The sequence below is a fragment of the Mustela putorius genome, unplaced genomic scaffold, assembly GCF_011764305.1.
Source record: "Mustela putorius furo isolate JIRA1106 unplaced genomic scaffold, ASM1176430v1.1 tig00003834_pilon_pilon_pilon, whole genome shotgun sequence".
NCBI lineage: Eukaryota > Metazoa > Chordata > Mammalia > Carnivora > Mustelidae > Mustela > Mustela putorius.
The window spans coordinates 38,431,180-38,453,293 of NW_025421987.1; the positions used below are offsets into that span (position 1 = coordinate 38,431,180).

The window sequence follows — 22,114 nt, forward strand, 5'->3', positions numbered from 1 at the left end:
GTGGGGCATCCAGAACTCAGATACAGTGAGCGTCCTCTCCCCTCTAGCGGCACATGTCCCCTGCCTAGCTCCGGAGGTAGCTGTGCTTGCTGGTCCCTTTCTCCCGCCAACTAGGAGCTCTTCACCATGAGACTTCCAGAGTGGGGATCTGCCGGGTCGTGGCGGCTGGGGCCAGACAGCCCGGTTGTCAGCAGCTTACAGCGCATGCATAGGAAAGACGATGATGCGCCTGTGCCCGTGTGAGGCCACAGGGCCTGTCTGGTGCAAGGCCAGGCTGAGCCTTCACTGCCTGCACCCCTGAAGTGTGCCCATCACCTCCCTCTGGTGACAGTCCACGGAGGCCCACACGTTTCCCCAGTTGTATGAAAACAGCATCTGCCTTTGCCGAGCATTTCCTGGGGGCAGGCACTTTTCTGGGCTTCCTGCTGATTTAGCGGAGGGATGTCTTCATGGAGTCTGGTTTTAGAGGCAACACCAGAGGCAGATGTACTGTGTAGGTAATGAACTCAAACCTCAGCAGTCCCTCCATCATGAGATTTTGTCTGTGTAATTGGGCATTCTGGTTCCTAAAGGGCCCCCCAAGCTCTGTAAGTCTCGGGTCTTATAAAACCCGGATCTGCCCCTGCTTGACACCTAAAGCAGAATCACACAGACCAACGTGGGGTAGGGGCCACTGGAGGGCAAGTGCCGCTTCTCCCCCAGGGCTGGCAAAGGATCACTCTTCCCTTAGCTGAGCGGCCGAGCCGGTAGTTGATGTGCCGTGGGGACTTGGAACACTGTACAGCTAAGGACAGAAATGGTGTCTTTAAACAGTAGGTCCCGTTCAGCTCGGTGAGGTGCTCACACAGTGAGAGATGATGAGCACCGAGACCTCTGAGGATGTGGGGGGTACTGTGGCTCCTTGTCTTCTAGCTCACCCTCCGACTTGGGGTGCACTTGCTGAGTGCAAGCAGAAAAAGTCACTTGCACTCTCTGCCCACCCCCTCATCTTTTTCTGTGCCAACATGCATGGTTATTCATACACACATTGTGTCAGTGCTGCTCTTCCAGTCTATTAGCTCATCTCTCACAATAGCTCTCTGCAGAAGGAGGGCCTTGTTTTTGATAAAGGAACCAAGGAGCAGGGGAACGCCGTCAGTGGCTTCTCTTGATGTAGGTCATAAGCCCCTGAAGAGTTCTTTGATTCCAAGTGCATGCTGTCTGGGTCTGCCTTCTGGGGCCTGGCCACCTGAGGCGGGGCAGGGGGGTGGTCCTCTGCACTGAGTCTTGGTCCCACAGGCTGCCCTTCACCTCTCGGCCCCTCCAGGCTCCACTGCCGAGGCTGCTCGCATTATTTACCCCCCCGAGGCCCAGACCATCATCGTCACCAAGGGCCAGAGTCTGATCCTGGAGTGTGTGGCCAGTGGGATCCCACCCCCACGGGTCACCTGGGCCAAGGATGGTTCTAGTGTCGCTGCCTACAACAAGACACGCTTCCTGCTAAGCAACCTTCTCATCGATGCCACCAGTGAGGAGGACTCGGGGACTTACCGCTGCATGGCCGACAACGGGGTTGGGGAGCCTGGTGCGGCAGTCATCCTCTATAATGTCCAGGTATTCGGTGAGTGTCTCCTGCAGACTTTCTTCTCTTTGGCCTTCGCTATGGTTGGTGTGGTCTTTCTAGGTTCTCCCAACCCCAAGGCTCAGACAGGGTCAGGGCTTGTGAGAGATCCCATGCCCAGTGAGTAGTGGAGGAGGACAGAGGGAGTTGGGGATGCTTGGACCCCAGGGATTAGGCTACAGGCTTGGCATCCCTCTCTAGTTCTTTCCTGTCGTGACTGACAGAAGAGACACGGGAGACTTTCCTTCCCTCTACCGACAGTCACGGGGAAGGAGGGACCCATTCCTGACTACGGATCCCTCCCCAGCCTATCCGGTCCCAGATGGGAAGACCTCAGCCTTTCTTACCCCTGCTCTGGTTTCCTGGCAGAACCCCCTGAGGTCACCATGGAGCTGTCCCAGCTTGTGATCCCGTGGGGCCAGAGTGCCAAGCTCACCTGTGAGGTGCGTGGGAACCCCCCGCCCTCTGTTCTGTGGCTGAGGAATGCCGTGCCCCTCGCCTCCAGCCAGCGCCTCCGACTGTCCCGCAGGGCCCTGCGAGTGGTCAGCGTAGGGCCCGAGGATGAAGGCGTCTACCAGTGCATGGCTGAGAATGAAGTTGGGAGCGCCCATGCCGTGGTCCAGCTGAGGACTGCCAGGCCAGGTGAGTGCAGCCCAGAAGGCTGGAGATCTCAGTTACATTCACAGAGCTCTTCCCTCAACTGAAGTCCAACTTAGAACTCCAGTATATAAAATAGATAAAAGTGGCTTTTAGTTGTAAGTTCAAATTTACATTAACTTTAAAGTCAGAAGTGTACATTTTCACTTGTGAAAGTGATTAATTTTACCATTGTTATTTTTTTAAAGTTTTTTTTTTTTTATTTGTTTGAGAGAAAGGGAGAGTGACCACACATGAGCAAGGGAGGGGCAGAGGGGGAGGAAGAGGGAAATCATCCCAAGCAGGCTCCTCATTGAGCACAGAGCCCAACTCGGGGCTCGATCCCAGGGCCCCAAGATCATGACCTGAGCCAAAACCAAGAGTCGGACACTCAACCAGCTGAGCCACCCATGTGTCCCTTTACTGTTATTATTTTTTTTTTTTTTAGATTTTATTTATTTGACAGAGATCACAAGTAGGCGGGGGGGGGGGAAGCAGGCTCCCTGCTGATCCCAGGACTCTTGAAATCATGACCTGAGCCGAAGGTGGAGGCTTAACCCACTGAGCCACCCAAGCACCCCTACTGTTATAATTTTTTAAATGCTTTTTATTTTGTGGAGTCTGTGGGTCCCTAGCGTTCTATGACATCCAGTTTAACAACCAGGGATCTAGAGTAAAGAAAAGCAAATCTGTCCTTTTCAGCTTGATTGATTTCAATAGGCACCTGTGCTGCCTGAGCGGTTCCTTATGCGCTCAGCACTGGACTAAACATTGGAGGTGGGGGATGCAGAGGAACATAACAAATATACAGCTTCTTCGTGGAGGAGACCAAATTCACTAAGGAAATATTATTATTATTTTCTCAAATTATTATTTGAGAAAAATATGATCACAAACAATGCTGAATCCACACGATCAGATGCCACCTTCTGTGGTTCAGGAGGTCGGGTAAAGGGCAAACTCACAGATTCTGCAGCTGCCTCCTAAAGGAGGTGTTGCTCTCCTGGCCTCTTGGATTCTCAGAGGGGGGTTACAGTCGGCTTCCCACTTCACATGCCAGGCTGCTGCGGTGGAGTAGGGAAAGGCTGCATGGTGCTAAGTCCCCACAGGGAAGGCTCATGTCCCCCCACCCCAGCGTAGGTGTAAGGAGGGGGGCACAGCATCCCACAGGAGCCGGCAGGGCTGCCCCAGGTCATGGCAAGAAGCCTGGGCCAGGGCACCAGGCAGCCCATCTCTCTTGGCTGGGCGGTGATACAGTCCCCACTCTTCCCACAGAACCCAACTGTGTGTGGAGTGGGCTGATGGTCACCTCAGGCTCTGAGCTGGGGGCTCTTCCTGGCCCTGCAGGTTTTCTCACTCACTTCTGACTTCTCCCTGGGTACAACAGTTCAGCCCACGACCGGGGAAACCAACATCCCCTTTCTTCTCTTCTCTTTCCTTCTTGGTCCTCCAGGTACAACCCTGAGGCCATGGCGGGATGCTAAACTGGACAGTGCCACCCCTTCCATGTTACCCTCCAGACCCGGAAGCCCTGACCAGATGCTAAGGGGGCACCCAGGGCACCCAAAGCCCCCTACCTCAGAGCAGCCAGCTTCCCCACCATGCCCTGGGGAGAAGGGGCAGGTGGCTCCTGCCGAGGCACCCATCATCCTCAGCTCACCCCGGACCTCCAAGACGGACTCATACGAGCTGGTGTGGCGGCCACGGCATGAGGGTGGCGGCCGGGCGCCGATCCTTTACTACGTGGTGAAGCACCGCAAGGTATGATGCCTGGCATTATGCAGACCTCTCAGACTGGGCAGGGCCTTCTGCCTGCTGGCCATCTCCCTTGAGTTCCTGCGGCCTGGACCGGCAGTCCCCGCTGCTGATCTTGACCTTCTGTCTTCCGTCACTGCACTTTCCTACCACCCCCCAGGAAGGCACTTGTGAGCTGAGGCATGTGGGACCCTAAGAGGCCCAGGAAAAGTCATGCATGCTCCTTCAGGTTCTCTGTGCGCTGGTTTCCCAGAAGTTACCACCACCAGCTTCTCCTCCTGGGCGAGAGTTAACAGTCTCCCTGTTCACCATCACCTGCCCTCCCCCTTCCCTCTGTCATTTGTCGTTGATGATGTTTTTGTTTTTTTTTTTAACCAAAGGAAGCTCCATTGGGCACATCCCTGCAGGAACTCCACATGGCAAGCTTGCTCTAGGGCCAGGAAAACAAATATTTGTGAGCAAGCGTTTTCTCTGCGGGCTCTAAAATAGCCTCTCAGTTTCAGGATTCCTCATGGCTCGGCTTTGACAAGCCGGCGTCGGAGCTCAAGCCATGATGTTGCTCAGACCTCAGCTGTTTCTCCTTGACAGACAGAGGCCTATCCAGCTGGGTGTTTTGGGAGCTAGCAGGGAGGGGACTCCTGGCTCTGGCAGGGTGTGGGGACAGCTGGCTAGGCCACCTTCTTTGACACAGTGTCCTGTGAGATGGGACGGGGCTATGGGCTCACCTGATGTTACCCCACAGGGCAGAAGGACATGAGATTTCCTTTAAGAAATGTCCTAGATGAGCATTTCAGTTCATCCCAGATGTGTGCGGCTTTTTCTAAGACCATTAGACAGTAAAAATTATTGTTCTTAAATGGATTTTTTAAATGTTATTTGATATAGGCACCATATCTTATATACTAAAAGTATTTATCAACTGTTCTTCCCCACCAAAACCAAAAAATGAACCCGGCCCTGTGTGGTGGGGTATGTTGGCTATGCAGTGGGGTTTTCCCCTGTTCTGGATCCCGCCAGCCCCTCACCTTCTGTTCTTTCCCTCTATGACCTCAGCTCAGGACACGTCCAAAGACACACTGACTCTGGCTTGGTGGAAAGATACCGAGGCAAAACTGCCTCCTAGGTGGGGGTTGGGGGCCCATTTTCTCACTGACACTCGCCTGTGGGCCTCTTCACAGCCAGCCAGCAAAGGGCATGAATGTATTTTTTACAAAAAGCTGCATTGTTCTGCTCAGGTTATGGGGCAGGGCTGGCCCTAATCCTTGTTTCCCCTGTAACTAGACACCTCCATCTCAGAACTGTACAAAGAGATCAGGGCAGGCCAAATGCTCACGATCCTCAGGAGACAAGAACCAGCAATGAGAACAAGAATCCTATTTTTCAGGCCAATAGGTGGCCATGAAATGGCTTCACCAAGAGGCAGGCTGGCAAAGGCCACGCGTGGTGATCCGGAAATGCCAGGCCAAGGCTGCATTCACCCCATGTGCGTGTGACAGTGACTAATGACCGTGCTGTTTCTTAGTTTTGTTTTGAGCCCAGTAGCAGTGTGAGGCCAGCACTGGGAGGGCCGAGGGAGAAAGGGGTCCAGGACTGTGAGAGGTCCGTGCCCCCGCTGGGTCTGGCTTCAGTTAGACTCCGGCCTGTGGGGCACTGGGGGCTGCTCAGTAGACACAGCCAAGAGAGACATTATGTCTTGCAAGCCATGCGTTTCTCAAGGGACTTGCAGGTCTACGGATCGTCACACAAGAAAGGATTTTGAAATGAAAAACCAGTGTTTGGGTTGTGTTTACAGCCCATTCTCTTGCAGGAAACTGGGAATCACTCAGCTCATTTTCACTTTTCATGAAGCCAGTTTTACTTCCTGCCGCATCTGCAGAGCCCAGGCTACTGTGTCTGGGTTTCCAGTACCACTGAGGGTTCTCAGTTTGTAAAAACTTCTCCCCTTGGAACAAATCTTGGAAGTCTGACATAAATGAAGCCAGACCATCCCTGTCCCTTGAATAGTAGGTTTTGTTCTAGTTCGGAATATTCTGCTTAAGGATAAGCAGAATTTCCTACCAGCTGTTTAATTCTTGAGCAAACCACAGCTTCAGGTCCCAGCAGACTGTGTGAGTTCTGCACTGTTGACAGTTAAGCCTTTTGTCCTGGAAGGTGGGATAGGGAGATGAAGCAGCCTCTCGGCATCGCTTGTCAGGGAGAAAGCCTGGACTTTTTTCTTTAAAGGGCTAGAAATTTGGGGCCATTAAAGATTAATTCATAATAGTTACAATTCATCTGCAGTCTTTAAGCACAACATAAGGTGTGAGGGCAGGAGCAGAAAGAGGAGGATCCAAATGGCTGCAGCCCACCAAGCGGAGGATGTGGGGTGAGTCTGGAGAAGGGGTCAGGCCTCGCCGGGAACCTATTGTGTGCCAGGTTCAGTGCCTGACACTTTATGTACATCATCTTGTTTAATCTTCAGAGGAAGCCGAGAGCTTTTATTTGACTCCTTTTAGAAATAAAAACCTTAAGGATGAGAGAGGTTAGGAAACTGGCTCAGGGTTACACAGTTGAATTTAGAGATACAATCAGAATTTAAACCCAAGATTTTCTGTCTCCCAGACTTTCTTTCTAGGATGAGTTACATATAGTTATGAACGTTTCCTCTGTAGTCAAGTCATGATTTTTGCGCTCACTAGCAATGTAGTTCTAGGCAAATTACTCCTCTCTCCAAGCCTTAGCATTTGTGAAGCAGGAACAAAACTAGCACCTGTCTCTTGGGCTTTTGTCACGAAAGCTCTTCATAGGGGCTGTGAAGTCCTTGCTTCCATGCTGAGCACACAGTAAGCACTCAGCAACTGAGAGTCCTTCTACTGGTGCTGCTGCTTTTATCCTCCTAATCATCCCCCCAGAATATAAACTGAAGGGACTGTGTTTATTTGGTTTAAGTAGAGCGAGGAGAAAAAAAGTTAAATGTGTAGGTTTTTAGAAATATAGAGAGGTCGTCTTTGGAGAAATTTTCAGCAGCAGGAGGCCTTTCAACCCTCTGCACAGAATTTTCTTTGACAGGATGGTTAGATGAAGGATCATGGAGCCTATTTCACTGTCCCAGTGAGGAGGGAAGTCCCAGGGCCGGCAGGACCTGTCTGCTCTTGGCAGCACTACCCTCCCCAAACCAGGCCCACTGTCTTTCTTTTCCTCCTGCCCCCTGTTGGACTCCATTCTGCTTTTTCCGCAAACCTCAGCCACCAGCAGCTCTGGGCTGAGATGCCGGTTCTGATACCAGCTACCTTCTCCAGCAGGTCACAAACTCCTCCAACAACTGGACTGTCTCCAGCATAGCGGCCAGCCAGCACCGCCTGACCCTCACCAGACTCGACCCTGGGAGCTTGTACGAAGTGGAGATGGCAGCTTACAACTGTGCAGGCGAAGGCCAGACAGCCATGGTCACCTTCCGAACTGGTAAGGAGCAAACATTGCCCCCAGCTTGGGGTTTTGTGGGCCTGAGCAAATCTTGTGAGGCCCAGGATGGAAGTCCCGCTCACCTTGACCCAGTTATTCACCTTGAACTTTACCTTCCTTTCAGCTGTTGCTTCCCTATGGTTTATGAGCCCAGGTTGAGGTCCTGTGTCTCATCAGAAGACCTGCCAGCTGGTCTCTCTGACCACTGCCCACCCTCCCCAGCCAGAACACACATGTACACACACACACACACACACACAGGGGCCAAATGTAGTACCAGGATGGTTAGACACCCTGCCTTCCCCTGCTGCCCCCCCAGCTGAAAGAACTCTCTGGAAAGGGAGACCCAATATATCCTCCCCCACCTGCTGGTTTCAATCCATCTCCATCCAGGACGGCGGCCCAAACCTGAAATCATGGCCAGCAAGGAGCAACAGATCCAGAGAGATGATCCTGGAGCCAGCCCCCAGAGCAGCAGCCAGCCAGACCATGGCCGCCTCTCTCGTAAGCCCCCAGCAGCTCAGAGGGGCGGGAGGGAGCAGGAGTCAGAACTGGAACCAGGTCCACTGCCTTAGAAGGCTCATGGCTGCAGGTGGAATGGGGTCTTGTTCTGTGGGTCTGGGAAGCCTTACGATATTTTCCTGGCATCTCCCCAGCCAACCCTATTAAGAAAACATAGATTGGAGTTTTTCAAATAAAACATGGTAGTTTGACATGTGGGTGGGGGAAATGCTAACCTTGTGGGTCCAGGCAGCACAGAGGAGACAGCCACAGACTCTGGGCCCTCCGCAGTCTGACACTGCAGAAGCATGGTTCTAGGGACCCTGGCTTAAGGGCTTCTTCTGGGAGAAGGTGACCCAGGTGGTTCTGGAAGACCGGATATGACAACCAGAGGGAGAGGAATGGGGGAAGAATAGGCCCCAGTCAGGAACAGGCCAAGTTCAGTTGCAATGCAACCAGCTTACCGTATCCCTTCTGCTTCCTTCATCCCTCACATCTTGGTTTCTCCAGCCCCAGAAGCTCCTGACAGGCCCACTATCTCCATGGCCTCTGAGACATCAGTGTATGTGACCTGGATTCCCCGTGGGAATGGTGGCTTCCCAATCCAGTCCTTCCGTGTGGAGTACAAGAAGCTAAAGAAGGTGGGGGACTGGATTCTGGCCACCAGTGCCATCCCTCCTTCCCGGCTCTCGGTGGAGATCACTGGCCTAGAGAAAGGTAGGGGTCTGGCCACTATCACCTGGTCTCCCAGCCGTCCCCGACCCCTCGGAGGACAGTTGGAACTTTGGAGGCTCTTCTTTCTGCTGGTCTGCCATCTGCCATCTTGCTTATGTGGATGCCCTTAGTAGTGTCCCCTCCATCCTACAAACCCTTCCTTATCCTCCTCCTCTTCTGCAAGAGGTCCATAGGTAGCCCCTCTGTGGCTCCTTTCTGAAGAAGATGGGAGTTCTTGTGTCTTTGGGACACTTGCATTTGGGGAAGGGCTACCCAAAAGATCCCTCTAGGCTCTGGGTGTTCTGGGTGGGAGTGGGTCACAAGTGTTCTCTAGCTCCTGGGTTCAAGTGAGTCTCTCTTACCAGGCACCTCCTACAAGTTCCGGGTCAGGGCTCTGAACATGCTGGGGGAGAGTGAGCCCAGCGCCCCCTCCCGGCCATATGTGGTGTCAAGCTATAGTGGCCGTGTGTACGAAAGGCCTGTGGCAGGCCCTTACATCACCTTCACGGATGCTGTCAATGAGACCACTATCATGCTCAAGTGGATGGTAAGTAGCCTCACACAGAGTGCAGCGGGGAGACAGGGTTGAGTTTCATGATGACAGGAGCTGGCTTTGCAGCAGGAGCAGGAAGGAATCTTCTGTCCTTCTTCTAAAATCCTTCCCTTTAGATGGCCACCCCCCAAGTCCCCCACAGCTGGGAATTTAGCCTGAGAGCCTCATCCTTATAGTACTCAGGCAGGTTCAGAGGGGACTTACGTCTTTGGAGAAGTGGCTGTTTCTGGTGTCCAAGAGCTGGGGGACCTTTAGGCTAAATAACAGGTGATCTTACAGCCTTCCCCCAGAAAGCCTTGGAGATATCAGCAGAAGTATTTTCCAGGCTCCCTCGGTGAATTTTTAAACTCTAGGCTGGACTAAAATTTCTATTCACATGAGGTCTCTGATCCCTGGTCAGCTCGTTTTTTCTCTATTCCCTGTAGTATATTCCAGCAAGTAACAACAACACCCCAATCCATGGCTTTTATATCTATTATCGACCCACAGACAGTGACAATGATAGTGACTACAAGAAGGATATGGTGGAAGGTAAGAAGCACTTTGGGTGAGACGGTTTTCTCTGGTGGCAGGGGGGCTTCTGTGCTGCTGCAAGTATAAAACCTGGGCTGGTGGGACACAGAGCATCTGTGCACATATCATGGACCCGTGCCACACCTGGGGTCATCGAGATCATCAGCCCACGTGCTTCCTTTCCTCCGGAGCTCCTCTGCCCCAGGGTGCCCTGCTGCCTTCACAGCACCAGCCCAGACACACACCCCTGTCTGAGTCTGACCGTGACTGGTTCCAGGCAGACCAGATGCCCAGCACTACATGTGACTTTCTGGCCGTCTTTTCCAGGGGACCGATACTGGCACTCCATCAGCCACCTGCAGCCCGAGACCTCCTACGACATCAAGATGCAGTGCTTCAACGAGGGTGGGGAGAGTGAGTTCAGCAATGTGATGATCTGTGAAACCAAAGGTGATTCTCTTTAGGCGCTCTGCTCCCCTCTTGCTATTTCTAGCCAGCTAGGACCAAGTCTCTGTTGCATGTGACAGGCTGGTAGCTCTTCCTCATGAAGACTCCTTATTTTCTAAGTACTCCTAAATGTTATCACTTTTAACCCTTCTGTTCATTTGCCTGGGCCTCAAGTATGAATAGGGCTGCCATCCTGATGGCTTCAAGGAACTGGGGAATTAACTCATACAAGAGGAGCTCAATACCCACCCTTAAGGTCAGAACGTTCTATAAACACTATAGTCCTATAACATTTGGTACTTATGTTGTTGGTTTACTAAATTTAACTACAACGCCATTAGCTAGGAAAGAAACTGAACAAGTTCACTTAGCCAGTTAGGGGTGGAGCTCACCTTGGGCCAAGTTCATCTAACTACAGGCGAGGATTCTTTCTCTGCACTGAAACATGTTAAATATCTCCACATAATAATTTGTTAATATTTGCACATTGGTCGAGTGGAGAGATACCACCGTCTCAATTTTGCAAATACAGAAAATATATAACGCAGGGATATTGCAAAAAACGGAATCAGAAGAGGATCACAAAGGAGTAGGAATGGAGACAAGAAAAGAATCCATTTTCCCAACATTGGCAACATTGTCCTCTAGCTTTGCACTGCTTTCCTTCCCCTATTCAACAAATGCCCAGTGCCTCCTGTGTGCACTCCCTGCTGGCTTCCAGCCTGTGCAGTGAAGGGAGAGGGCAGATACTGTGTGGCCACAAGTCCTGCAGCCAGTGACACAGGGAGTGCCCCGGGGCAAAGAGCAGAGGCTTCACACTGGGCCGGGAGGCTTGAATCCTCAGGCTGGACAGAGCGGGACTAGTCTGAGGGGCAGGGCCAGCCTGCATACTGCCAGGTGACGAGAGGGTATGGCATCTAGGAGGAGGACGAGAGAGGGAGTGCTCAGGGAAGGGCCCAGGTGATCCGGGGCATTGGATCATGGAGGACTCTGTGAGGTCGAGAGAGCTAACGGGCATCCCTGCAGGTGTGGGCTGCTGTGGGGGAGAGTGCGGCGCTGTAAAGTACAGGCGAAGAGAGGATTGAGTTAGAGTCTGTCCTGAGGTCATGTGGGTAGGACCAGGGACCACTCGCACTTTGGGGCCAGGGGGGACTAAGGGGAGTTCAAAGTGAAATGAACCATGACGTGTCTAGCACAGTGTGCGTGGATAACGTTGCCGTTTATTGAAATGGGGAAGCCAGAAGAGAAGCAGAGCCCGGCACAAAGAAGGGACAAGGGGAAGCCACTCGGAGACTTCCTGGGGCTGGTTCTTCTGAGCCTCTGAGAGAGAAGCAGATCCCCTGGTTGGGGAGGGCCCCGGGCACAGGGACTTGGCAGCCATCAGGACACAGGACAGAGTATGGAGAGTGTGGCCTGAGAGGGACAAGGAGGGCTTCCAGTTCTGAGGAAAAAACAGAAAAACACAAGCAACAGCCCGCAGAGAGGTAGTAGAAATCACCAGGTGTGCTGTCAGAGTCGAGAGGAGGACGCTGTGAGGGGGAGTTCACGAGTCAGACCCAGCCTGCTACCACATGATCCAGAGGACAAGTTGCCATCTTGTCAGAGACTTGGTGTTTCCCAGTTACTGTCCGTCCTAGAGAGTCCCCCTGCCTCCATCTCCCTGCTCTGCAGCCAGACTGAGACCAGGATTTTGCATCCCTTATCTGCCCGGGAATAGCAAATCCATGGGTAAATTCGGCCATTCCCAAGATTTTCTTCCCGAAGCTCACTGGCTCTTCTCTTGAGAAAAACCCTACACCTCTCCTGCCCAGAAGACCCAGTCTGACACTAGTGCTTGGCCCACAAATAGCTCAGGTTGTATATTGAAATAGAAGGCCGCATTCTCTTCAGCAATACCAAATCTCCCATCAGAGGCCAGTTTCATGCTGAGCTTGGACACCACATTCATCTGATACAGAGTTCTGAGGCACGGCCTTGTGAGTTTGGCCCCATTTCCTACTCCCATGGAATCCGGTTTATTGCTGGTGCTGTTTTTTGTTGTGAGGGAAATATCAAATGATGGTGAAGTGAGTTTTGTCCACAATTACAGCTCGGAAGTCTTCTGGTCAGCCCGGTCGGCTCCCACCCCTAACTCTGGCCCCACCTCAGCTGCCACCCCCAGAAACTGCAGAGCGGCCCATGGGCACTGGGGCCATGGTGGCGCGCTCCAGCGACCTGCCCTACCTGATTGTTGGGGTCGTCCTAGGCTCCATCGTCCTCATCATTGTCGCCTTCATCCCCTTCTGTTTGTGGAGGGCCTGGTCTAAGCAAAGTGAGTGAGTAACCACCTCCCCACCCCCTGCCCCAGCACCTCAGGGAAGGAGCCTCGGGAAGGGAGGAGGCTCCCTTCACATTCAGAAAAGTGTGAGCTCCTGGTGTCCCACAGGGCTCAGAGAGATAAAAATATGCCAAGCCTGGGCCCTTTCCTCTCAGTACCTGACCTTGGCAGATAGAAAGTATGCAGTGGAAAGGGCCTGTCCTCTCTGCGTCTCTGGAACTCAGTACTTATCTGGTTTCAACTCTTTTTCATGTCTGAAGCTGCTGCTCTGACCACAAGTTCATGTTGAACGTGAACCCCCCGCCCAACCAACTGATTCTTTGGTTTGCAGATGCCTTGAGCTCCCCCTCTTCGCCTATTACCACCTATTTCTGCTTCAAATGGCAACACATCTGGGCAACTTGTCTCATTTAAACATTGCTTCTTCTGCGGGCTCACAACTTCTTCCCCCCAGACCTGTGCTGCTGTATCTCCTCCCCCTTCTCCCCACTGTAGATGAGTCCAGATGTTAGAAGTGGGTGACTGCAGGAATATTCTGAGCGAGTGTTCTCATCCCTGGGGCAGTGTCCGCTCCCTGCGTACCTGTGCAGTCAGAAGTTTTCTGCGATTTCTATGGTATTGAAGCTGCCCTGGGCCTCCTTGGCCTAAGCATACCTCTGTCCTTCTGTCCTTGCAGAACATACCACAGACCTGGGTTTTCCTCGAAGTGCCTTTCTGTCCTCCTCCTGCCAGTACACCATGGTACCACTAGGAGGACTCCCAGGCCACCAGGCCAATGGGCAGCCCTGTCTCAGTGGCCCCAGTAGACGGGCCTGTGCCAGTGGGATCCATGTGAACAGGGGCTGCCCTGCAGCTGCCACAGGCTACCCAGGTGTGAAACCTCAACAGCACTGCCCAGGGGTGCCTCAGCAGGTAACGTCACCCGGGGAACGTGAGCACATGGGTGTCGGCTAGCACAGGGGAGTCGGGCTGCCTCCTGGGGCGTTTTCCCTTCTCGCCTCTAATCCCGGGCTACTGGGTCTGGCCCTCTTTCGTCAGGAACAGTTCATTCTCTTGAACACCAAACAGGAAAGTTACATGGACTCTGATGTGACCTTTTTGTTACTCTCTCCTTTGAGCAGCAAGAGGACACCAGCAGCCTGCTGAAGCCAACCATTCTTGGCACTGGATATGACCCCCCCAGTCACCAAAGTCCCAGGTAACCGGGCCTCTCCCATCCACAGCTTCTGCTTCAGAACTTGCTTTCTCATTAGCTCCTCAGACCCAATCTCAGTCACTAAGGGGAGTCAGGGAGGGGGGCATGTCTGACAACCTGCTCCACCAGACTCGTCTCCTGAGGAGGTGTTGTGTTTGCAGTTACAATGCCCTTCCCGCTTTGGGGCATGGGTTGGCCTGTCAGAAGTCCTTCCCTCACTTGGCTGGCCATAGCAGCCACATACAACTGGCTCTGTCCACAGGCCCCTAGACACCTGACTGCATATCCTTTCATGCACTCAGCATTTACATGGCATAAAATGGAAATAGACTAGAATTACCCACAGAAGTGGTGAACTCTCAGTGTTCAAAGGGGAGCTGTCCCTGCCCCGTCTGAGCCCTGACCAGCTCTGATGCCCTCAGACATGGAAGCAGCCAGGGCAGTGGGGATACAGGCACACTCTGCCTCCACCTCACTTTTCCATCTGGTCTCGTGCCTGCAGGGGTCCCCAGTCTAGCCCAGATGAGGGCTCTTTCTTATATACGCTGCCTGATGACTCAACTCACCAGCTGCTCCAGCCCCACCAAGACTGCCGCCGTCTCCAGGAGCAGCCTACTGCCACAGGCCAGTCAGGCATGAGGAACGTAACCCAGGGTCCTGGGCTGGAAGCAGCCTGGGACCCTCTTTTTCACCGAGGTTGGTGCGAGGGGCAGAGTGGGAAATTGCACAGGCTGGGGATGACATGAGCTAGGTGTCCACAGCCCCGCATAGGCCTAGAGAACAGTCTTCAAAGGTGGTGTTAAGAGCCATCCAACAGCTCTTCTAGGGGAGGGACAGGGAGTGAGCCTGTTGTGGTGAACCAGGTGAGGCCGGCTCTACAGGGCAAGCTGTGTCCTCAAAGACTAAGAGGACAAATCCCCATTTCAGAGAAAGAAGCCCTTTTGGTCTTGGCATTTTAAAACCATTCACAAATTCTGGCCACTTCTCATCACACCAAGAGGCATTGTCTGATCATCCCAAATACCTTGCTTTGTTGGGTCTTGTCTCTTAATTAAGGGGTGGGATGATATCAGTCATTAAGCAGCCGAGTCTCACATCATCATCCTAACTCTGCTCCCACAGAACCTTAGCTCCAGGGGCCTCAGTGCACGCTGCCCACCCCATAGTCCTCTTTCGTGCCCGGCTCTTGGAAATCAGCGGACGCTTACTTGGGGCACAGACTGTTACAGACAACTGGCTAATGCTTCTTAGATTCCATGGCATGAATTGTCCATTCTCATGCAGATCCTAGACTCTGTCTCTGGGAGATAAAATTCTAAGACAGGGACCTCCTAGAGCCAGACCAGAGCATCATCAAAACTGAACTCCATCTGGGCTGGGATGGTTATGCCCAGAGAAATCGTACCAGAGGGGTAGACTAGCAGCTTATATCTGGGAAGAACAGTGCTTTCTTCCACATTTCATGGGCTCAGCTGACTTCATTTGCCCCAGGGTATAGGCTTAGTGCTTAAGAGTCTCTGGGATTCCATCGCTGAAATGTGTAGGTGAGACATGGGTAAACAAGTGGCCCCCGCAGGTCTCTGAGACCTTAAATCAGAAATGCCCTTGCCATAGTTAATGTGTTTCTGCCTCTCTTTTAGGGCCAATGTAACCAACTCCCATCACAGAGACTGACCCAGTACCACTGAGCAACGGTTCCTGGTCAGTCTGGATTTTCATGTTTCCCATTTTTCTCTCCCTTCAGGGCCCCCGTGCTGCTTGGGCCTTGTACCAGTTGAAGAGGTGGACAGTCCTAACTCCTGCCAAGTGGGTGGAGGAGACTGGTGTTCCCAGCACCCCGCCGGGGCCTACATCGGGCAGGAACTTGGGATGCGGCTCTCCCCCAGCCCACCGGTGCATGTAGCTTTTGAAACACCACCTCCTACAATATAGGCAGAAACCAATATCCCAGAAAGACTATTGTTTTTAAAAAGAGAAAAAATTGGTATTTATTTTTCTATAATAGCCATATTTATATATTTATGCACTTGTAAATAAATGTATATGTGTTTTTATAATTCTGGAGAGACACAGAGAATCCTACCCATTGAGGTATGAGGGGGAAATCAAAGATGCCCTGATAACAGGATTCCACCTGGCAAGAGTAACACAGACTACGGAGGCAGCCCTTCACCGGACACCTCTGCCGCTGCCCAGGAGGCCTCACGAGGCCCCCAGAGAAGCTGCTGAGAGGAAGAGTCTTAGGCACATGGTCTGCAACAACGATGAGGGCAAAGCAAGGGCCCCAGTGTCACAGGCTGGAGCTGCTCGTGAAGACGGCTGGACCAGGTACTGCAGGAGACCTTTTCAGAAGATGCTGATGAGCACAGACTAAGATGTGTATTGTTCTATAAGCATTAACAAGCCTTCCAGAATCAATAATCTGTGGCAACCTATCTCTGTAAAAACAAACACTGTAACTAACTTCTAAATAAATGTTTAGTCCTCCCTGTAACCTTCAACTTAGTCACGGATGAGTCAGCATCCTCTTTAGATGTTAGGATTCAGTTCAAGTATTTGAAGAAAATCTCCACTTGTGACATCTCAGCTCTGGCAAGAGTTTGAGAGCTGGGAAAGGTAGCAGATGTCTAATTCTTTGTCTTTTTAAGTATTGTGTTAGTAACTGTTTAGTCCGAGAGGGAGACAGTGTGAAGCAGTTAAAGCAGCAGAATTGCAGGTCTCTAACTGAATGGACTCGAGGCAAAGCTTTGGTCACCCAGATAGGTGTGGATGATGGAGTATTTTCTCCAGAATGCCATTTAGTTAAGTGCTAGGCTGCACCTGTGGTGCCTGATAAAACTCAACTTTCCTTCTTTCCAAAGATAGACCGACATTGCCAGAGGAGTTGAATCATTAGTTGTTTAAAATCAACACTTACTTACGTCCATACAGCCACAGGATCAACCTTCATGCGTGCAACTGGCACTAGCTGGAGGCTGAAGCCTTGCACGGAAAGCCCTAATGCTCAGCCGTTCTCAGGAGGGAAATCTGTGTGCTGGGCTTCAGCAAAGGTGAGTGACAGATGCAGGGCGCCTAAGGCTGTCCATCTGGGTAGGAGTCCTGGGGCCAGACTTGCCCACCCTAGTCACACCGGGGAGAAACCAGCCTCTCGGACAAGTGCGCCCTCTACTGGCCGGAAGGGACACCGGGCCTGGGCTTACCTTGGTCCCATGTTTTTCTGTCCAACAGCTAAACTGGAAAAAGCATTCTCAGCGAGAAGTGACATGATCTTCAGAAAAGTTGTATTTAAAAAACATCTTAAGAAATAAAATGAAAGACTTTAAGGAACATGGAAATGATAGAAGAAATAAGTTGTGACTTGAGCCACGACCCTGCACTGTGGGCCTGAAAGTCACTTCCAAGAGTAGGACCGGGCCAATACTCTCAGTCTTCACTCAGCTAATCCGGGGCCTCTCAGAGCCGGGCTGTAACTCACCTCTAGCCCACTGGCTTTAAATTTTATTAGTTTTTCTTGCTCCTTGATGACCCCAGGCAGTTGTCAAAGTCAATTTTGGTGAACTTTTAAGGACGTGATATGTAAAATTGCTTTCTGCACAGCCCTGGAGCCATAACAATATTGAGTGGTTTTTGCTCTCAGAAAAAGAAAAAGAAAAAAAAAACTAGGAAAGAAAAAATCACTTCTAAGGCACACTAAATGAGATAAATACGCATATTTACTTTAGTCAATTGTGGGAAATGACAAAAGTTATCAGGCCTCTAAATTTTAGCCTAGAAAATTAAGCAGCTTAGATACTCAATTTCATTGTATTTTCTATTTCTTTAGATTCCGAGTAATTATTATAGTCCTTTTTAAAAGACTGATTTCAGCCGGCAAGGACTTAGTAAGACCTACTGCGCAGGCGCTACAGAGGGTGCAGAGCCCAGCTCAGGCCCAGAGCCCTCTCTAGGCAGCAGTTCTCCAGGACAGGACAGCCGGATTTGGCAACAGTGAGCAACTGTGACACAGGGGCTTCACTTAGCAGCTGCTTTTTCTTCTAGTGTTGGGTTTTGAGGATACTGTGGGAAAGGGTTCAAAATAGCCACATTACGTTAGCAGTTGACCCAGAGGTAACGTGTGGATGGATTTTGGCCTCACTCTCGGAAGTAAGGCGGCTTTCTCTGAGACACAGCCAGAGGCAGAGAATAGTCTGATCAGGGAAGTAGGGGTGAATGGAAAGTTATCCCCTGCCAAAGCCGAGCCCTAGTGGTCTCCTTCTGTCTAAAGCTGAACTTCCCAAAGACTCTGAGACTATACTTAAGGACAGATTAAGACTAAGTCTGGAATCAAGTAGAAATGAAACTAAAGCTAGTTCTAGGTCTTGTCCAATTCAAAATAAAAAACTGAGTATTAACTAGATTATCAGACCTAGAGGATGAAGGCCTATTTATTGTGGATGTGAGTGGTGATTTAGTTCAATTTGGGGAGAAAAAAAATAACCCTGATCGGTTACAGAGTTGAAAAACTCAGGGTATCTTTGCCATGGCTCTTCCATAGACTCTAAAGTCATTCCTGCTATAGTTAGAATCACAGAATTTCAGAATGAGAAAGAGAGCTTATCCAAAACCTTCATTTGTCAGATAATAAAATGAAGCCCAGGAAGATTACGTAACTTCCCCTGGCTCTCACCACCATCTAGGGAATGGTGTCTCCCTGGAGACCAACCCCTTTCTCCTGGCAGTTGCTCAATGTGATAGGCAGCCAGCGAGGAACGGAAGCCTCCTGCCAAACAGCTAAGTGAGTGCGTCTGAAAGTTGCCCTTCCAGCTCCTCCAGCCAAGCCTCATAGGGCTGTGGCCCCAACTCCCAGCTTGACCATAACCTTGTGAGAGACTCTGAGCCCAAAGCAGCCAGCTCAGCTGCTCTCAGGAACCTGGGTGAGATAAAGGCCTGCTGTGTTAAGCAATGTTTGGGGGACCTTCGTGTAGCAATAAGTAAAACTCTCAGAGCTACAACTAGCACAAAAACCTTGAAGGGCACACAAGTTTAGGGCATACAAGAAAGTGATAGCAGGTGTCTCCAGCAGAGAAGCTACTTCACCAGAGTATTTAAACTAATGGGCACAAATTATTCAGTTCTCTTAAATAGGAACAGGAAAACATCTTTGAAAGGAAGCAAGTCCTATCTCCTGTGGAGAGACAGGTCATCAGGCTAGTCACAGGTTAGGAAGATGATGCTGCTGGGTCATGTTCTACGTTGAAGTAACATTGCCTTCCTCACCTTTCCTTCTCCATGACGGACTTCTACTCTGGGACAGCTCAGTAGAGAAGCTCATTCATATATATGGACCCATAGAGCTCTGAACCTAACGTGCTGAGCTCTGTTACTAACAGGGATCCAAATAGCAGGGAGATCATTCCCAAATGGGCACAGCCATCAGCCATGACTTCCCGTCACTGCTTACCCCCAAACAAAAAGGACAATCAAGTTAGTTTAAAATGTTAGGCACAATCAAAAGTGATGATTAGAGACAGTCTCTCAGAGTGATATAACCTATCAAGACTTAGGGATCTACATCAAAAACAGCAAGTGACTCCACTAGAACCCAAAAGAAAATGCAGAGGGCATGAAAAACTGTGGGAATACTTAGAACACCGGTAGAGCTGCAAACACCTTCAGAGAAAAGCCGCCTTGTTGACCATTTTGCAAAACACACTCCTGCTCCATTCAGAGCTGAGGACTTTGCGCAGCCAGGGCTGAGCAGGAAGCTGGTAGTCTGCTTTCTGCCAGTCCCAAGCTAACCACTCTGTCTGCATTTCCTGCAGCCTGAGCCCTCAAATAACTGCTCTGTGAAGTCCACAATGTCAGAATTCTGATTTGCATCTCATTCGAAGATACTGCTGGCAGAATAGCTCATGCTTTTGTTTTTTTGTTCTCTCAGAAAACACTGAATATCAGTTTATTTTCCAAGGAAGGAAAGAAGCAAGTTTTCTCACAGCTTGCTAGTTTTTCCTGCCAACGGCTAAAAATTCAGATAAGCAAGAGACAAATTTCCTACAAGATATATTGCCGGTGCTTTCTTGAAGTTTTGCGATACATACAGCCTTCTGAGGCTCCATATTCAGTCCATTGGGTTCCAAACAGATCTAAAATGGTTCAGTTCAAAGGGAAATAGATGTTGGGGGCTAGAGTCCATTCTAAGATAACCACATTAGAGAAGAGTTATTAATACTATATGACTAGATCTGGTCTTAGACTTTTAAACAAATTCACTTTAAAATAATAGGACTATTGCAGCCAGCATGGAAACAGACTTCTGGTAAGTCGTATGTCGGAAATCTTGGATGGATTTGAGGAAAAAAGCAAACTTAAAGGCCCATGGGCTTCATCTCCCCTTGCGGAGGCTGAATGGGTGGGAGGATAAGGCCACCTTTCTTACGCAAGAGAGCAATCTCTTCCTTTAAGGCGGAAATCCTTTCTGCCTGCAGCTGGATCAATTCGGTGACCTTCTGTCTTGCCACAATGTCTGCTTTCCGAGGGCCCTGGAAGGCATTGCCCTGTTGAAAGAAAATACCTCCCTGCTTTAAGCATCACATGGAATGTGAAAAAATTCCCCATTTTTATGTTAGTGCTAATCTGTCAGTTTAAATACCCATTGCTCCTTATTTTAAGGGGCCTTCAATTCTTCCACTGAAATCCCACCATTAGAAATGTGCCCCCCTGGCCTAACTCTTAAAATGAAAATCCCATTAAGTGAGCACTCTGTCATTCCTACTGTAGAGAGCTCAGCAGTGAAGCCATAAAGGATGGGGTACCCACCCCCCTTTCTCTATACAGCCCATATTTTGTTTCCCAAAAAGGAAATCTCTATTTCCTCACCTGACTCCTTCCCTTGTCCAGTCAAATTCTGCTATGCTTCAGACATTACGTTGTTGTTGTTTTAATTTTATTTATTTGACAGTGACAGTGAGAGAGAGAACACAAGAGGAGTGGGAGAGGGAGAAGCAGGCTTCCTACTGACCAGGGAGCCGCATGTGGGATGCAATCCCTGGAGCCTTGGACCATGACCTGAGCTAAAGGCAGACACTTAACAACTGAGCCACCCAGGCGCCTCCAGAAATTATTTTTAAGGCCTTTGTCCATGGACTAGATTAGGATTTCCTGCTTTGTGTTCTTCCAGAACATTGAACCATTAAAATTTATATCTGATTTTTTAGGTTGAAAAAGTGGCCATTTCATACGGTTCAACCTAGCTGCCTATGTGAGATCTTTCTTGCAAGATCTGGGGCCTTTAAGAGCTAGATCTCAGGAACATCTCACCACCCTCCGTAGCACCCATCCTAGAGCATGGTTCTTAAGTATAAGCTCAATAAGCTTTGAAAGCACATTAAAGGGAAGAAGGTGACACTTATGTAGTATCCATTCTGTGCTTAGAGGTCAGGCAGTTGTCATGTGACTTTGAAGGAAACTTCAAAGAATCACTGAGACAATCAGAGAACTATTGGCCCTGGCATCACAGGCCCACTCAGTTTGAAACCCTCAGTCATCACCTCCAGACCTCTTGTTAAGTGAGGAAAATGACCTTTGTTTGTTTAAGCTCCTCTCCACAAGGCTTTTGGCTACTTGTAGCTAAGCCCAGGCCTCAGCTCATGGCATCACTCCAGCTGCTCACTTCGAAGTCACCATAACTTGCCCTCATTTTCCTTACCATACCCAAAGTTTGGCTATTCTTACTTTGAAATGTCTGATCCCTTTTTGTTCTTGCCACCTATATCCCAATGCATGCCTAGATTGCTGGAAGAATAATAGCAATGGAGTCAGCTTTGGAGGTGGACAGACCCTGGTTTAAAAACTCAGCACCATGCATGACCTCTGTGGTAGTTACTTAACTACTCTGAGCTTTGGAAAGTACTGTTTTGAGAATTGTAGTATGAGATATTCCATGTAAAGAGACTATACATGAAAATATATTACTTTAATACCATAAAAATTACCTATGTAAAGATAGGCATGGAAAGATCTGCTATGTAAAGAGACATACACTATTAATTTTCTTCCCCATTCAACTGATCTACTCAAACTCTTCAGACTCTTTTCTCCAATATATCTGGACTTATCAAAGCACATAAAGTCAACAAGGGTTTATAACTGATTATATGAAAATCGTGTTTAGGCATTAACCTCCTGGACACTATCCTGACTCATCACTCAAAAATTCTTCAGTGGATAAAGGGCCCTTGATACTCAGATTTCTACTATCCTTTCATATGGAATTTCCAATGATAAACTTCCCAATTCCTCTTATTCATTCTTTCTGTGCTTAGGTGATTCTTGAACTCTAGCATGCCTCAGAATCTTCTGGAAGGCCTGTTAGAGTACCTGGCTGGGCCCCTCTCCCAGAGCTGCTGATTCAGTAGATCTGTGGGTGGTGCCTGATAATTTGCATTTCTAATAAATTCTCCAGGT

The 22,114-nt window shown here is 50.1% G+C and overlaps 2 protein-coding genes across 11 annotated transcripts in view; one reads left to right on the forward strand and one right to left on the reverse strand.

Moving 5' to 3' along the window:
- Window positions 1–16,173, forward strand: part of BOC (BOC cell adhesion associated, oncogene regulated) — a 67,555-nt gene extending 51,382 nt beyond the window's left edge. For 4 of the 5 annotated variants that reach the window (XM_004761443.3, XM_045088388.1, XM_013060927.2 and 1 more), the window contains 14 exons: window positions 1,307–1,600; window positions 1,970–2,242; window positions 3,690–3,997; window positions 7,270–7,432; window positions 7,826–7,936; window positions 8,444–8,650; window positions 9,013–9,194; window positions 9,626–9,731; window positions 10,041–10,163; window positions 12,250–12,471; window positions 13,154–13,389; window positions 13,599–13,675; window positions 14,175–14,368; window positions 15,417–16,173. In XM_004761443.3, the coding sequence (XP_004761500.1) occupies window positions 1,307–1,600; window positions 1,970–2,242; window positions 3,690–3,997; window positions 7,270–7,432; window positions 7,826–7,936; window positions 8,444–8,650; window positions 9,013–9,194; window positions 9,626–9,731; window positions 10,041–10,163; window positions 12,250–12,471; window positions 13,154–13,389; window positions 13,599–13,675; window positions 14,175–14,368; window positions 15,417–15,604 (2,684 nt within the window). In that variant the 3' untranslated portion in view covers window positions 15,605–16,173. The remainder of the gene's footprint in view (window positions 1–1,306; window positions 1,601–1,969; window positions 2,243–3,689; window positions 3,998–7,269; window positions 7,433–7,825; window positions 7,937–8,443; window positions 8,651–9,012; window positions 9,195–9,625; window positions 9,732–10,040; window positions 10,164–12,249; window positions 12,472–13,153; window positions 13,390–13,598; window positions 13,676–14,174; window positions 14,369–15,416) is intronic. The other variant, XM_045088389.1, reaches the window with a different exon arrangement.
- Window positions 16,174–19,694: 3,521 nt separating this feature from the next.
- CFAP44 (cilia and flagella associated protein 44) overlaps window positions 19,695–22,114 on the reverse strand; it is a 152,495-nt gene continuing 150,075 nt past the window's right edge. For all 6 annotated transcript variants that reach the window (XM_004761445.3, XM_045088385.1, XM_045088387.1 and 3 more), the window contains one exon: window positions 19,695–20,205. In XM_004761445.3, the coding sequence (XP_004761502.1) occupies window positions 20,017–20,205 (189 nt within the window). In that variant the 3' untranslated portion in view covers window positions 19,695–20,016. The remainder of the gene's footprint in view (window positions 20,206–22,114) is intronic.